Below are 15,374 nucleotides of genomic sequence, written 5' to 3'. Positions count from 1 at the left end.
GATATGTTGTAATTTGAAACTAGATATGAGCGAGTTGTATATCATCACGGCTTATTGTCCTGTAAAAAAAAAAAGTTTTCTGAAGCTGGTTTGTATAGACCTGGTCCTGGTTGCTGCAGGTATTGTACTCTCTCTCCCATCCTGTCAGATAGCTTATCAGACTGGTGTTGACTGTTTGAATCACATGGCAACAACAGCCTGTAAGCTGTCTGAAGTTCTGGGTATTAACCATCTGAAGAGTGCTGTCTTGACTATGGTACAACCTTTAAAGCATGTGCTAATTTCAGTACCTTTTATGGCTAATGATTCAAATCAAACTTGTCTTTCCAACAAAGACATCTTTGTAAGGCATCATGGCTGTTTTGTGTGCATTTAGTGGTCTTTTCTGAAAAATCTTCAATAAAAGCCTTGTTCATATAAAACGTGTTACTTGTATTTATACCCCTCAATGTACTTGAATAATGGGATTTTATTTGTATAAAATCATTTTACAAAAGTGTACATGTAATTCTTTCAACATTAATGCTCTTTGACTCCTTTGGTACAAGAGAACAGTACGTGGGTAATGTTCAATCTCCTGTCCAATAACATGCCAATATAGCATAAGCTCCCTGCAAGTTTTTATTGGCTTAGGCCGGAATACAATCCGATCGCACAATTTCTCCGCAATGCATGTTTAAAGGCAATGTTCAGAGACCACATTCACGCTAAACACTGCATATGTTAGCTCAATCAGAAAGTGCATTGTCCAAATTTGCAGTTGGAGTGAATCCTGGTTTGTGTCATATCCAAACAGTATCGTACTGGTCCAAAGCAGACCGTAGCATCAAAGTTGACTGTAGCTAGAGATGACCTGTTCAAGAGACGTGAAGCTATCCAAGAAATCCTCCTCTGAGATCCCGAACTTAGTGTATTGATGAATGTAGGCCCTATGGAAGCAAAGACACCACATCAATATGTGGAAACCCAATAACCTGGGAATGAGGTAGTTTAAATCATTAGTCTACCATTGGAAAACTTCAATATAAGTGAACATGCATGCCATTTTTACATGATGTGTCTAACTGTACCTGGAGGCAAACATGTTCCAGGCTTTCCCCACCATGTTGTCCAGAGGCCTCAACAGAGTCTGACTGTTGCTGACCAGTATAGCAGACTTCTCATACTTGTTAAACGGGACTGGGGTTTTCCACATGCTGAAAGCCTCATCTGCTGGAAGCCAGGGGGTATATAGACTCGGATGCTGAAATCCACCTATAGATTTAAAAACATTCAAAAGTTATTTTGGATTCTATAATGAATCAACTACTATCTATATTAAAGTCTAATGTCCCATAGTAGTTAGACACCTATGTACTGGTCTCTTACTTATCTCTGCATTGTTCACATCCTTCCCCCGCAGTATGAGCAGGTTGGCCAGGGAGGTGTTGAAGCCTGGTCGTCTGTGACTCCCGGTCCTTTTTATCCCTTCAGGCTGGAGAGAGGGGGCTCGCACCTGCCAGTCGATGCCTGATAAATAACAGTCCTCAGAGCATTAACATTTGGACATGAAACAGTAAACACATGATGGAGAAGCTAGCTTATACAAACTAGCATGGCTACACAAAAAAAAAACAATACAATTCATGACTAAACAGCATCAATATAAATAGACCCATGTTGAGTTGCATGGGGACATAGATTGATTTGGAATTTCAGTTAGCCAATACAGACTCCTAGTGTTCAAGACTAGTACAGCACTCATTTCTGACCAATGCACTATGAGAACACAACACGTGCCTTCCTCCATTTTGGAGTTGGCAATGAGCATCTGACGTAGATGTTTGAGCAGGCCCGGCCAGGTGAACAGCTGGACACCTGGGGAATGTTGCACACGCTGAGAAGCTTGTACTCTGGGTGACACACCAGGCTGCTCATCAGTTCACCTGGAAACACAAGTGTGTGATATGCAACGTCAATACTTTCTGACACACTGGTTTATTTCATCCACCTACTACACTTGAAGGGGGCATATGTTTATGTGTGTATATGTACAGAATGTGTGTTGTTACAGTACAGTGTTGATGCTGCTCAGTACTCACCTATGGGGTTTCTATTGTAGATACCATGGGAGTCACCAGTGAGTGCAGGCTGCAGAACACTCCCTAGCTGGTGGGCGATGACTTTGTTGACGTCCCTGAATGATATGTGTTTGATATTCATGAGCTGAGCACAGATCTTGTGAACCGTGTCATTTTCATGAACCAGGATGGCATCTGAGAGCTGGTAGAGGTGTGACAGTGTGAGCACAGAGTTGTAGTTCTGGACTATCACCTTCAAAAGGAAAGCACAATACAGCAATTAGTGAAAACTAGTCATCTGGATATGTGGTTGTCTCACCTAGCTATTTTAAGATAATTGTAAGTCGCTCTGGGCAAGATCGTCTTTTAAATGACAAATGTAAATGTAAAAAGTAAATGCTTTGCAATATTACTTTCTTATTCCAAAGGAAATATGTCTATTTTAAAACATAAATGTTAGGCCTTTACAGTGCATTTGGACCCCTGGACTTTTTCCACATTTTGTTACGTTAGTCTTATTCTAAAATCGATTAAATTGTTTTTTGTCCACATCAATCTACACACAATAACCCATAATGACAAAGCAAAAATAGGTTTAGAAATGTTTGCTAATTTAAAAATATAAAAACGGAAATATTAGTATTCAAACCATTTACTCAGTACTTTGTTGAAGCACCTTCGGCAGCGATTACAACAGAATCTTCTTGGGTATGGCGCTACATGCTTGGCACACGTGTATTTGGGGAGTTTCTCCCTTCTGTTTTGCTTTGTCATTACGGTGTATTGTGTATAGATTGCTGAGGAAAATGATTTATTTTATCCATTTTAGAATAAGGCAGTAATGTCACAAAATGTGGGAAAAAGTCAAGGGGTCTGAATACTTCCCGAAGGCACTGTATATACACATTTGTTGACAGTTCTGTGATGTTTTGCAGGCGCTGAAGCAAGCCTCTTACCTCTCCAGTGCCATAGGGCCATGTCAGGTGGTTGAGGATGAAGGAGTTTGGGTAGGCGTCCCGGAGACACTGAGTAACGTATGTGCCCACCCCTGACCCTGTGCCCCCTGCCACACTCATCATGGCCACGATTCCTGCCAGACAGTCACAGTGCTCCACCTCCCTCCTCACAATGTCCATCACTACCTCCTCATGACGTGGTCCATGGACACAGTATCTACACGCAAAGAAAAGAAAACACAGTGTTGTCATATTATAGTGCTATGGACACTGCTGTCAGGTGCAGGGCATAGCGTTTTTCCTAACTACAGTGCATTCGGAAAGTACTCAAAAGAAAGAACTCTGTCAGAGTGTACATCGGGTTCTTGGTCACCTCCCTGACTAAGGCCTTCTCACCCGATTGCTCAGTTTGGCTGGGCGGCCAGCTCTAGGAAGAGTCTTGGTGGTTCCAACATTCTTCCATTTAAGAATGATGGCGGCCACAATTTCCAGTCTCATTACAAAGGGTCTGAATACTTATGTAAATAAGGTATTTCTGTTTGTTATTTCTAATAACCTGTTTTCACTTTGTCATTATGGGACATTGTGTGTAGTTCGATTAGGAAAAATGTTTACTTTATCAATTTTAGAATAATGCTGTAACGTAACGTTTCCAAAAATTTGGAAAAAGTCAAAGGGTGTGAATACATTCTGAATGCACTGTACATGATGTCACCTGACCAGTTTTTCATGTTAATTACAAGGTGGCCAGCCCCTTCAAACAAATTCTGCACATTGAAAACATCCTTACCCATTTGCCCAGTTGTTTCCAGAACCCTGTTTCTGACTGAAGTGTGAACGGTCCCCATATCTCCACTTCCCAGATTTGGCAGTCTTTGCAATACTCTGTGAGATGACTTTGGGTTCCATGTCAATCAGCACTGACCTTGCCACGAGTTCTGTGCAAAGACAACATTAAAGGTTAAATACACATCTGTTAAGTTTAAATGTTAGAAGAGGTGCACCAGCTTATTATCATTAGGAATAGCTAACTTACCTCTATTTGCAGTCTCATTGAAGAAACGCTCACTGCTGCATTCACTGTAAACCTTTCTTTGCGTATCATTTGCATCATTGCTGATCACCTCGAACAACTCTTGGCCTACCTGGTTGCCACATTGTCCAAGTTGCACTGTCACGATGGACATTATTATTCCTGCTTGCAAAAGTTGTTGTTTTCAAGTATGTTCGCCTAAATGTTCAATGAATATGTATGGAAAATAAACTTGCTAGCTATGTTTCCTCCAACTATCAATGACAGTTTTATGTTTGTATTCCAGTCTGGTTTGAAGCTCGCGGCGTTTCCTGCAACAAATCGATCATGTCCGCGCTTCACTTAGTTGGTTGCGTGGTGCGCATGCTCAGTGTAGTAGCCGGTTATGGCCGCTGCGATGTGTGTTTGTCCATGAGGCGGGGAGCGCGAGCTATTTTCACGGACTGAACGAGAGCAGCGATGGCGGGTATATTCGATATCGATTTGGATCAGCCGGAGGAAAATGTCTCCGACGATGAGCTCGAGGAGGTAATTTTCTCGATTTTGTCGCACGAGTATTCGATGTAACTTCTAATAGCCATGTTAGCTAGCTTACTAGGTATAGATAGGCCTGTCGTCTTGGTTTGTTACCAATGCATTAGGCCCAATTTTGACAATGCTACCAGCTAGCCGCATAGATCAACCAGCTAAATTAACACTCATGAGCTGTCACTTGTTCTCAGCTTTCGCGAGATAGTTGTTATACATTGCATTACGACATTTGCATACGTAACGCGTTATACTAATATTGAATATACTATTTTTAAACTTGCTAGACGGTCTGTGTGCAAAAAAAGCAAGCGTGCTTTGGTTGCTGGCGTGCAACAGTTTATTTTGGCACTTCTGCAGTTTGGAACAATATGGACTGGAGTGGAGGTCCTTATGTGGACACAGGCAGATCCCAATTGGGACAAGCTTTTAATCATGGTTATAGTGGACATCCACAGTTCTGATAGACCTATCTATGAACAATTTGCGACAAGTAGCTAGTGAATTGGTTGTATAGGGCCATGTTTAAATGGTATGAAATAACTATTCATGCACTGACAGTTAGCTACCAAGAATGACAACTTTAGCGTAAACATTTCGTATGTAATCGCATCTCGTTTAGTGCCCTTTGTCAAGGATTTTGGGCAACACTAAATATCACGTCACATGTTTTTTAGGGTGTAAAATAATTACCTCCATAAAGACTTCTTAACATTTATAACATAATAAACGTAAATTAGGGGTCAATTCCTAGGCTGTCAAGAAAAGCAGTCTACAGCTCAAGATCCGCTATCCAGGATTCTGAATTAATGATGGTATGCTCTCAAATCTTGGCTTGTGCTGACTTAATGTTTTAACTAATATTGCATTGATTTCAGTTGTCCTTGCGTCTAAGATTGAACACTTTTAAAATATAATCAACATTCCTGTTGAATCTAATGAGATGCTACTGCGGTTCTATGGCTCTGCAGTGATTTCAGTTATAAAGCAGATTTGTATTTTAATTCGCATTTTCTGTCAGACTCAGATCAACGATTTCATGGACCAGTGCAGCGGCTTTGAATTGTAAGTGTTAACACTTAGCATTATGAAGGACTGGTCGATTAAATCATTATGTTGAGTAGTTAGTAATTGTACCGTGCTACAGTCAGTTTATTGAAAGTGAGCATATAATTGCATGACTTCTTTCCTCAGCAATCTGGACGACTGTGAGAAGATTGAGATATCTGAGGACAACGTCAATCAAGGAACAGAGAACATCAGGCCGGAGTGTTTTGAACTGCTGCGGGTGCTGGGAAAGGGAGGCTATGGAAAGGTATCCTCCTCTTATTCAAATGTATTTTCATAAGATTACTTTTATGACATTTTTTAATTCCATGTCATTATTTGGCCTGGCCCATTGTGTTGAACTGGTTATTGCCTTTTTCTTTTTGTAGGTTTTTCAAGTTCGAAAAGTTGCTGGAGCAGCATCGGGGAAGATATTTGCAATGAAGGTTTTAAAGAAGGTACCTAAAAACAACATTCAAACACATTTATTTACATTTAGTACATCATTGGCAGCATGCATAGCCCTTAAGTGTCTCTCAATTTTGTCTCAAACGTAGTAAATATGACAAATAAACATTGTTTTATGTTGCTTCTGTGTACAAATATTTCCTTGAAGCCTGTTGGTGGGTAATGGTCTTGTTAGCCATCTTCGCTGCTGCAGACTTGGCTGTTAAGAAGCTGTCTCAGTCCATTAGATTTTGCACAATAGATAGTGTTTTTGCTTGATCAGTGAAAGTGAAATGGCCTTTAATGACAGATGCAGTCACTTACCACTTCATCAAGATTTTTCCAACAAGCTATGCTTAAAAAATGCACTGAAAAGCCAATTGCTTAATTTCAAACAGAACTATTCTAAGCAACATTGAGTTCAGTGTTAGCACATTCTTGACAGTGGCTGCTTGTCGTGAACTGATAATGAAATGTATTTTATCATGTGGCTTTTGAAATGGCAGACTAGCGGTAATAACGTGACTAATGGTCATGAATGTTTTGGGGCCTCGCAGGCTATGATTGTACGCAATGCTAAGGACACTGCCCATACCAAGGCGGAGAGGAACATCCTGGAGGAAGTGAAGCATCCTTTCATCGTGGATCTCATCTACGCCTTCCAGACGGGGGGAAAGCTGTACCTCATCCTGGAGTACCTCAGCGGTCAGTAAATCAGGGGTCACAAAGGCAGTTACACCAAATGACCTATTCACCAGAAGATAAACAACCATCCATTCTTTCCACATTCTTCCTGTTGCCCAAGAGTTGCTGGGGAGCCAGACTGAATCTCCTTCCATATTAGAAGTCCCAGTCATGCAGATGGTTTCTTTTCTTAGACCAAAGGATGGTTTCACCAAAATCATGATTCAAATCATCTGAATTGGTTGTCACACACAGGATGTTGGCCTTTGCATACTTTACATCAACACTTAATGGGCCTCTGCACATTACATCTAACCATAATCAAATCAAAATGTATTTGTCACATGCGCCGAATACAACAGGTGTAGACCTTACAGTGAAATGCTTACTTACAGGCTCTAACTAATGGTGCGGGGAAAAAAGGTGTGTGTGTAGGTAAGTAAAGAAATAAAACAACAGTAAAAAGACATTTGAAAAAAGAGTAGCAAGGCTATATACAGACACCTGTTAGTCAGGCTTATTGAGGTAGTATGTACATGTAGGTATCGTTAAAGTGACTATGTATATATGATAAACAGAGAGTAGCAGAAGCGTAAAAAGAGGGGGTGGTGGGACACAATGCAGATAGCCCGGTTAGCCAATGTGCGTGAGCACTGGCTGGTCGGGCCAATTTCGGTAGTATGTACATGAATGTATAGTTAAAGTGACTATGTATATAAGATAAACAGAGAGTAGCAGCAGTGTAAAAGAGGGGTTGGGGGGGGACACAATGCAAAAAATTTGGGTTGGGGATAAAAACTGTTGAGAAGCCTTTTTGTCCTAGACTTGGCATTCCGGTACCGCTTGCCATGCGGTAGTAGAGAGAACAGTCTTTGGCTGGGGTCTTTGACAATTTTTAGGGCCTTCCTCTGACACCGCCTGGTGTAGAGGTCCTGGATGGCAGGCAGCTTTGCCCCAGTGATGTCCTGGGCCATAAGCACTACCCTCTGAAGTGCCTTGCGGTCGGAGGCTGAGCAATTGCCGTACCAGGCAGTGATGCAACCGGCCAGGATGCTCTTGATGTTGCAGCTGTTGAACCTTTTGAGGATCTCAGGACCCATGCCAAATCTTTTTAGTTTCCTGGGGGGGAATAGGCTTTGTCGTGCCCTCTTCCCGGCTGTCTTGGTGTGTTTGGACCAATCTAGTTTGTTGTTGATGTGGACACCAAGGAATTTGAAGCTCTCAACCTGCTCCACTACAGCCCTGTTGGTGAGAATGGGGATGTGCTCGGTGCTTCTTTTCCTGTAGTCCACAATCATCTCCTTAGTCTTGGTTACGTTGAGGGATAGGTTGTTATTCTGGCACCACCCGGCCAGGTCTCTGACCTCCTCCCTATAGACTGTCTCATCGTTGTCAGTGATCAGACCAGCAAACTTAATGATGGTGTTAGAGTCGTACCTGGCCATGCAGTCGTGGGTGAACAGGGAGTACAGGAGGGGACTGAGCACGCACCCCTGGGGAGCTCCAGTGTTGAGGATCAGCGTGGCAGATGTGTTGCTACCTACCCTCGCCACCTGGGGGAGGCCTGTCAGGAAGTCCAGGATCCAGTTGCAGGGGAGGTGTTCAGTCCCAGGATCCTTAGCTTGGTGATTAGTTTTGAGGGTACTATGGTGTTGAACGCTGAGCTGTAGTCAATGAACAGCATTCTCACATAGGTGTTCCTTTTTTCCAGGTGGGAAAGGAGATTGCATCATCAATAGAGATTGCATCATCTGTGGATCTGTTTGGGCGGTATGCAAATTGGAGTGGGTCTAGAGTTTCAGGGATAATGGTGTTGATGTGAGCCATTACCAGCCTTTCAAAGCACTTCATGGCTACGGACGTGAGTGCTACGGTTCTATAGTCATTTAGGCAGGTTGCCTTTGTGTTCTTGGGCACAGGGATGTATGTAATAGTGTCTATATCCTGTCTACCATCCCTTCCTGTCTGTGCACATCTAGAGTTACAGACAAATTCACACTATGGTATGTGAAATTCAGTCAATGTCAGGATTCAAAATGTAAATGGGTTAATTTGGTGTAGTCCCCCCACAATTATTTTGTGCATTTGTACATCACTACAATTGCATAGTTTTTTTTTATGTCTATTTCAGTTTTAATTAATTTTGTTATTTTCAGGTGGAGAGCTGTTTATGCAACTGGAAAGAGAGGGGATATTTATGGAAGACACAGCCTGGTGAGTAGAGATGACGAAAGGCAATATTGTCATACCAGTGGCAGGTTTCTTACATCCACTGCACTAAGACACTTCTTTGGAATATCCTCCACCAGTATGTTAGTTGGTGAAAGGGAAAATGCAATTTACAAAAGCAGTAAACTGAAGATTGGGGAACCAGGTGTTGGCTGTGCCTGGCACAGAAAATAATACAATGTAAATGTGGTCTCTTTCTTATCTTCAGTTTTTACCTGGCAGAAATCTCCATGGCTCTGGGCCATCTGCACCAGAAAGGCATCATCTATAGAGACCTGAAGCCTGAAAACATCATGCTTAACAACCAAGGTAATGCTGGAGCTGGGCAAGGATGTCAGAACAAACGTCCTGAGTTGCAATCATGTTCACTGCAAGTCGGACCATATTTGATGCTACATTGGCTGTAAATACATCCATATTTGTGCTTGTATATGCACTTCATGTTAGACATTAGGGCTGAGAATTGCCAGGGACCTCATGAGACGCGCTTAGGTGCTGATTCGATATGGGTTGTGATTTTCACGATTCAATGTGTATTGCGATTCGATACTGCGATTTTATTGTAATTTGGTATTCCAAAAATATTGCTCACTATAACACGGATCCCAAACCGGCTGCGAGCGTGCGCCATTGTGCATACATTTATTTTGTCCCCCTACACCAAACGCGATCACGACACGCAAGTTAAAATATCAAAACAAACTCTTAACCAATGACATTAATTTGGGGACGGTCGAAAAGCATTAAATATGTATGGCAATTTAGCTAGTTAGCTTGCACTTGCTAGCTAATTTATCCTATTTAGCTAGCTTGCTGTTGCTAGCTAATTTGTCCTGGGATATAAACATTGAGTTGTTATTTTACCTGAACTGCACAAGGTCCTCCACTCCGACAAATTAATCCACACATAAAACGACCAACTGAATCGTTTCTAGTCATCTCTCCTCCTTTCAGGCTTTTTCATCGTTGAACTTATATGGTGATCGCATCTAAACTTTCATAGTATTACCACGACTACCGGCAAAACAGTTCGTCTTTCAATCACCCACGTGGGTATAACCAATGAGGAGATGGCACGTGGGTACCTGCATCTATAAACCAATGAGGAGATGGGAGAGGCAGGACTTTCAGCGCGATCTGCGTCAGAAATAGGAATGAGTTCTATTTTAGCCCTTGGTAACGAAGACGCTCGTTGGCGCATGCGCGCAAGCAGTGTGGGTGCCATAATTGAATAACATGGATTTCTACATTTATTTTGCGACGCTCGCACAGGCGACGTGTCCGGTCAGCATGTGAGTCTGCTGCTGAGAGACAAGAGAGCATGTGAAAACAAGTTTTTATCAGTCATGGAAATAAGTGGTGAAAACATTTTGCAACACTATTTAAAAAGATGGGGAACAAGATATAGGATGACAAACACCAGAGTTTTGGCTAACAGCTGACTAGCGCTACCTAATGCTACCTACAGTAGCAAAAATATAAAATAATATTGAGATATATAACTTGATTTCCTCCCCATCAATATATTCTGCAGGAAATGTAATTTACTAAATGTTCTGCATATCCACCTCAAAGTGAAATTGGTGACTTGTTTTCTGTGTTGTGTTTTTCCAGGCCATGTGAAATTGACTGACTTTGGGCTGTGTAAAGAGTCCATCCACGGCGGCACAGTCACCCATACTTTCTGTGGCACCATAGAGTACATGTAAGTCACACTTTGTAAAATACACACCACCTGTTCTTCATGTAAATCTGTTGAAAGCTCTGCAATTTTTATATATTGACTGCCTCAGTCTACCATGAAAATATGTATTTAAAAAAAAAAAAATGGATGTTGTATCAGGGCCCCAGAGATCCTGATGAGAAGTGGACATAACAGAGCAGTGGACTGGTGGAGTCTTGGAGCGCTTATGTACGATATGCTGACTGGAGCGGTGAGTACAAAACTTCTCTCATAGCCTCTTGCTTATAATGATGTGGTAATACAACAACTTATATTACAATCAAGTGGTGTTGACCCAATGTTATTATTTTGTTCTTTCTTCAAATGTAGCCACCCTTTACTGGTGAAAACAGGAAGAAGACCATTGACAAAATCTTAAAATGCAAGCTGAACCTCCCACCCTACCTCACACAAGAAGCCAGAGATCTCCTGAAAAGGGTGACTATTTGTTTAAACATTTTACCTTTTATTTTTATTTTTGTAATCACTTATGTATTTATACTAGTTCTTGTTTTTCAGCTGCTGAAGAGAAATGCCTCGTCAAGACTTGGAGCAGGGGCCGGAGATGCTACAGAGGTGCAGGTGAGAACAAGAGAAGGAATGGAAAAATGTTGGATGGAGTGACTTGATGCTGTCAAGAATAAACTGTAACCTCATCCTTGAGGGCAGGAGAGTTTGAGATTTTACCCCATTCTGGCAAGCACCACTTTCTGTCTCAAGCCTTTGATCATAAAACAACAGAAGATGACCCTAAATAGAAGTGTTCAAAAGTGCGAGGGGAAAGGGAAGTATTGAAATTTAAAAGCTATCGTTATTATTTTCTGATGATCTTTCCTTAGGCTCATCCCTTCTTCCGACACATTAACTGGGAAGAGCTCCTGGCCAGGAAAGTGGAGCCTCCATTCAAGCCATTCCTGGTAAGCAACAGAAGAGCTTCCATTTTGTTTTAGACAACCTTTCAAGCTCTCACAGGCGTTAGACTCTGTAACACACCTGATCTCTTGTATCTATAGCAATCCGCTGAAGATGTGAGCCAGTTTGACTCTAAGTTCACCAGCCAGACACCAGTAGACAGCCCAGACGACTCCACGCTGAGTGAAAGCGCTAACCAAGCCTTTCTGGTAATACGGCTACATATCTTGTTAGGGATTACATTATTTTATTATTATTTGTTTTTGGCCTATCCACCACCCTTTTGTTTTTACAGCTTTTTCTTTCTTTGTTACATGCACATTCTAAAGACATTTTATACTGAACAAAAATATAAACACAACAATTTCAACGATTATACTGAGTTACAATTCATATAAGGAAATCAGTCAATTGAAATGAATTTATTAGGCCCTAATCTACGGATTTCACATGACTGGGCAAGGGTGCAGCCATGGGTGTGCCTGGGAAGGCATAGGCCAGCCCACTTGGGAAACAGGCCCACCCACTGGGGAGCCCGGCCCAGCCAATCGGAATGAGTTTTCCACCACAAAAGGGCTTTATTACAGACTGAAATACTTCTCAGTTTCATCAGCTGTCTGGGTGGCTGGTCTCAAACGATCCCGCATGTCGAGGTCCTGGGCTGGTGTGGTTACACGTGGTCTGCGGTTGTGAGGCCGGTTGGACGTGCTGCCAAATTCTCTAACCAACTTGGGGCGGCTTATAGTAGAGAAATTAACATTTAATTATCTGGCAACAGCTCTGGTGGACAATCGCATGCTCCCTCAAAACTTGAGACATCTGTAGCATTGTCTGTGTGACAACTGCACATTTCAGTGGCATTTTATTGTGCACCTGTGTAATGATCATGCTGTTTAATCAGCTTCTTGATATGCCACACCTTTCAGGTGGATGGATTATCTTGGCAAAGGAGAAATGCTCACTAACAGGGATGTAAACACATTTGTGCACAGACTGAGAAAAATAAGCTTTTTGTGTGTATGGAACATTTCTGGTATCTTTTATTTCGGCTACATATTGTTTTTATTATACATAGTGGCAAGAAATAGTATGTGAACCCTTTGGAATTACCTGGATTTCTGCATAAATTGGTTATAACATGTTATCTGATCTTCATCTAAGTCATAACAATAGACAAACCCAGTGTGCTTAAACTAATAAAACACAAACAATTATAAGTTTATATGTCTTTACTGAACACACCATGTAAACATTCACAGTGCAGGGTAGGAAAGGTTTGTGAACCCTTGGATTTAATAACTGGTTGACCCTCCTTTGGCAGCATTAACCTCAACCAAACGTTTTCTGTAGTTGCGGATCCAATCTGCTCAGAGGTCAGGAGGAATTTTGACCATTCCTCTTTACAAAACTGTTTCAGTTAAGCAATATTCTTGGGATGTCTGGTGTGAACTGCTCTCTTGAGGTCATGCCACAGTATCTCCATCGGGTTGAGGTCAGGACTCTGACTGGGCGTATTTCCTTCTGTTAAAGCCATTCTGCTGTTTATTTACTTCTGTGTTTTGGGTTGTTGACCTGTTGCATACACAACTGAGCTTCAATTGGCAGACAGATAGCCTTACATTCTTCTGCAAAATGTCTTGATAAACTTGAATTCATTTTTCTGTTGATGACTCGTCAACAGGCGCTGAACAAAATATTCATACAAATATGATTAGGCCTCTCATAGACTAGGCCTTGTAATAGAAAGAGGGTCAATCAAGTTAGGTCTGCCAAATTAATGTAGCATAGGAAAAAATATAAATCCAGCCATAGAGTATAGCCTATCATTAAAAAAAAGGTTTTTAACATGCACAATCTATATAGAACAAGGTTGACTAAATTCGAGCCTAGTAACTTTGCTCACCTTAATTTCTCCTTAAAACATTTGTAGGCAGTACTGGTGACCATAACCCCTCTGTCATTGCTTCTGCAGGGCTTTACGTATGTTGCTCCATCAGTACTTGAAAACGTCAAGGAAAAATTCTCATTTGAGCCAAAAATCCGCTCACCCCGGCGTTTTTTGGGGAGCCCAAGAACACCAGTCAGGTATTCCATTGTTTCAGCCTCTACGGCTGTTCCTACATAGCTTGTGCAGTAACATTGAATATGCCACATCATCACAGTCATAGTATGTCCCCTATTCATTTTCAGCCCTTTCAAGTTCTCTGCTGGTGACATGTGGCCCCGGGGCCCCTTGATGCCCGGCGGATCCTCTCTATGTCTCCAGTCGCCCCAGGAGCAGGTCATGGAGGTGTCCGCCTCAGAACAGATGGAAGTGCAGGCCAGCTCTGAGGCCTCTGCGCCCCTTCCCATCCGCCAGCCTTCGGGAGCCAACCTGTCCCAGTTCAAACAACAGGCCTACCCTGTCATGGCCAAGCGGCCCGAGCATCTACGCATTAACCTATGACCAGCAGCTCATCTTAGAGGATTTTATTTTTTCTTTGTTGATATTTCTTCTCTTATTTTTTATTTTTTTAATATAAAGACACTAGAGACTATGAAACATTACATTTCAGTTCTACACACCATCACTACCTGAAGTCTCCCTCAGGCTTTCACCTCCAGTGTGCTGCAGCTGAGCTCGGCGGACTGGGCCACTCCCTCAGGTCCCCTTGACCTCTTCACCCTGACCCCTAGCAGGACTGGACCAGCGGGCCGGGGCATCACTTTGAATCTTTAACTTGTTTTTATTACTCCATTCTACCACAAAAAAAGGAATGAGAACATGTATAAAATGTGCAGTATATAAAATATCAATCTAAGTGCTTCTTGTTTGATGATTGAATGCTTATGATGAATTAATTGCTTCCACTGAACACTTGGGAGATTTGACAGTATTTCTTGAAGATTGCTTCCTGGCTCGGAATGAAATCATGAATTATTGTTAATTGAAAATATCATTGGGAGGGTTATCAATAAGCTGAGGTTCTGAACATAGCTTTGTCTTAATACAAAATAAATGCATCTACTGTGCTATATCAATGATGGATCAATTCATGAGGGCCTCAATAAAAACAAATGTTTACTTTTTACATTCTTTCACTTTTAGTGTCAATTACTTACTGAATGGGGGCATTTGGTTATGTTTGTTTTGCTGATAGAGAAGAGAATGTTGCGTCATGTGAAAGCTAAATGAGTACATGCATATCTTCTATAATGGTAAACATGAATAATAACTCTGTATTTTTAATTGTTGGAAAGGTACCATTGCTTAGTTGGACTAGAATTGCTGTGACAGACCCAGGACTATGACTAGACTTTAAAACATGTTGAATATCCTGGTTTGTATCCTGCCTAGGTTAAATTATGCTGCCTAGCAAACCTTGGTATAAAGTAAATATATTCAAGTCAGTAACTCAGCTTTCCAGCCTGTCGTACCAGCTCGCCTTGAATAATATTTGCCAGCATCAACAACCTCATGTATAAATTATTTTCACGTCCTCTTCGCTGTGTAAAAACCTCTGCTTCTGTCCTATAAACCAGCAGTACCCAAACTGAGAGCCAGACTGGGTGGCTGCTGCCAACTTCGGTGAAAATACATTTCTCATACTGGGGCTGCTGCCATGTGGTGGTAAGTGGTACTGCATGACTAGATGCACTTGTTTGGATTTTGCCTCCCAAAAATTAACGAGGCAAGTCAGTTAACAAGAAATTATTTTTTGCAGAACGACAGATTTTTAACTTGTTAGCTCTGGGATTAGATCTAGCAACCTTTC

At 41.7% G+C, this 15,374-nt stretch overlaps 2 protein-coding genes across 7 annotated transcripts; one reads left to right on the top strand and one right to left on the bottom strand.

Moving 5' to 3' along the window:
- Positions 1-451: 451 nt before the first annotated feature.
- Positions 452-4,435, bottom strand: LOC110507822 (tubulin, delta 1). The gene is given in 9 exon segments (XM_021588111.2): positions 452-929; positions 1,071-1,254; positions 1,369-1,509; positions 1,780-1,848; positions 1,851-1,925; positions 2,082-2,313; positions 3,017-3,233; positions 3,807-3,954; positions 4,053-4,435. Coding segments are annotated over 9 exon segments (1,320 nt in total). The 5' UTR covers positions 4,204-4,435; the 3' UTR covers positions 452-826.
- Positions 4,412-14,695, top strand: LOC110507821 (ribosomal protein S6 kinase beta-1). 6 transcript variants are annotated; one of them, XM_021588107.3, is made up of 15 exons: positions 4,412-4,577; positions 5,599-5,642; positions 5,772-5,892; positions 6,014-6,082; positions 6,629-6,776; positions 8,912-8,969; positions 9,193-9,293; positions 10,599-10,689; positions 10,828-10,918; positions 11,038-11,145; positions 11,227-11,289; positions 11,547-11,624; positions 11,721-11,828; positions 13,592-13,704; positions 13,810-14,695. In XM_021588107.3, exons 1-15 carry the CDS (start codon positions 4,509-4,511, stop codon positions 14,063-14,065), a joined length of 1,518 nt encoding a protein of 505 aa, XP_021443782.3. In that variant the 5' UTR covers positions 4,412-4,508; the 3' UTR covers positions 14,066-14,695. The 6 variants fall into 6 exon arrangements, with proteins under 6 accessions (XP_021443782.3, XP_021443785.3, XP_090079819.1 ...); XM_021588110.3 differs by lacking the exon at positions 11,721-11,828; XM_090223693.1 differs by lacking the exon at positions 13,592-13,704.
- Positions 14,696-15,374: the final 679 nt, after the last annotated feature.

The sequence above is a fragment of the Oncorhynchus mykiss genome, chromosome 27 (genome assembly GCF_057628025.1).
Source record: "Oncorhynchus mykiss isolate SJ-2025 chromosome 27, ASM5762802v1, whole genome shotgun sequence".
NCBI classification, from domain to species: domain Eukaryota; kingdom Metazoa; phylum Chordata; class Actinopteri; order Salmoniformes; family Salmonidae; genus Oncorhynchus; species Oncorhynchus mykiss.
Note: the sequence above shows the minus strand (reverse complement) of the source record. Positions and strands in the feature narration are given on the sequence as shown.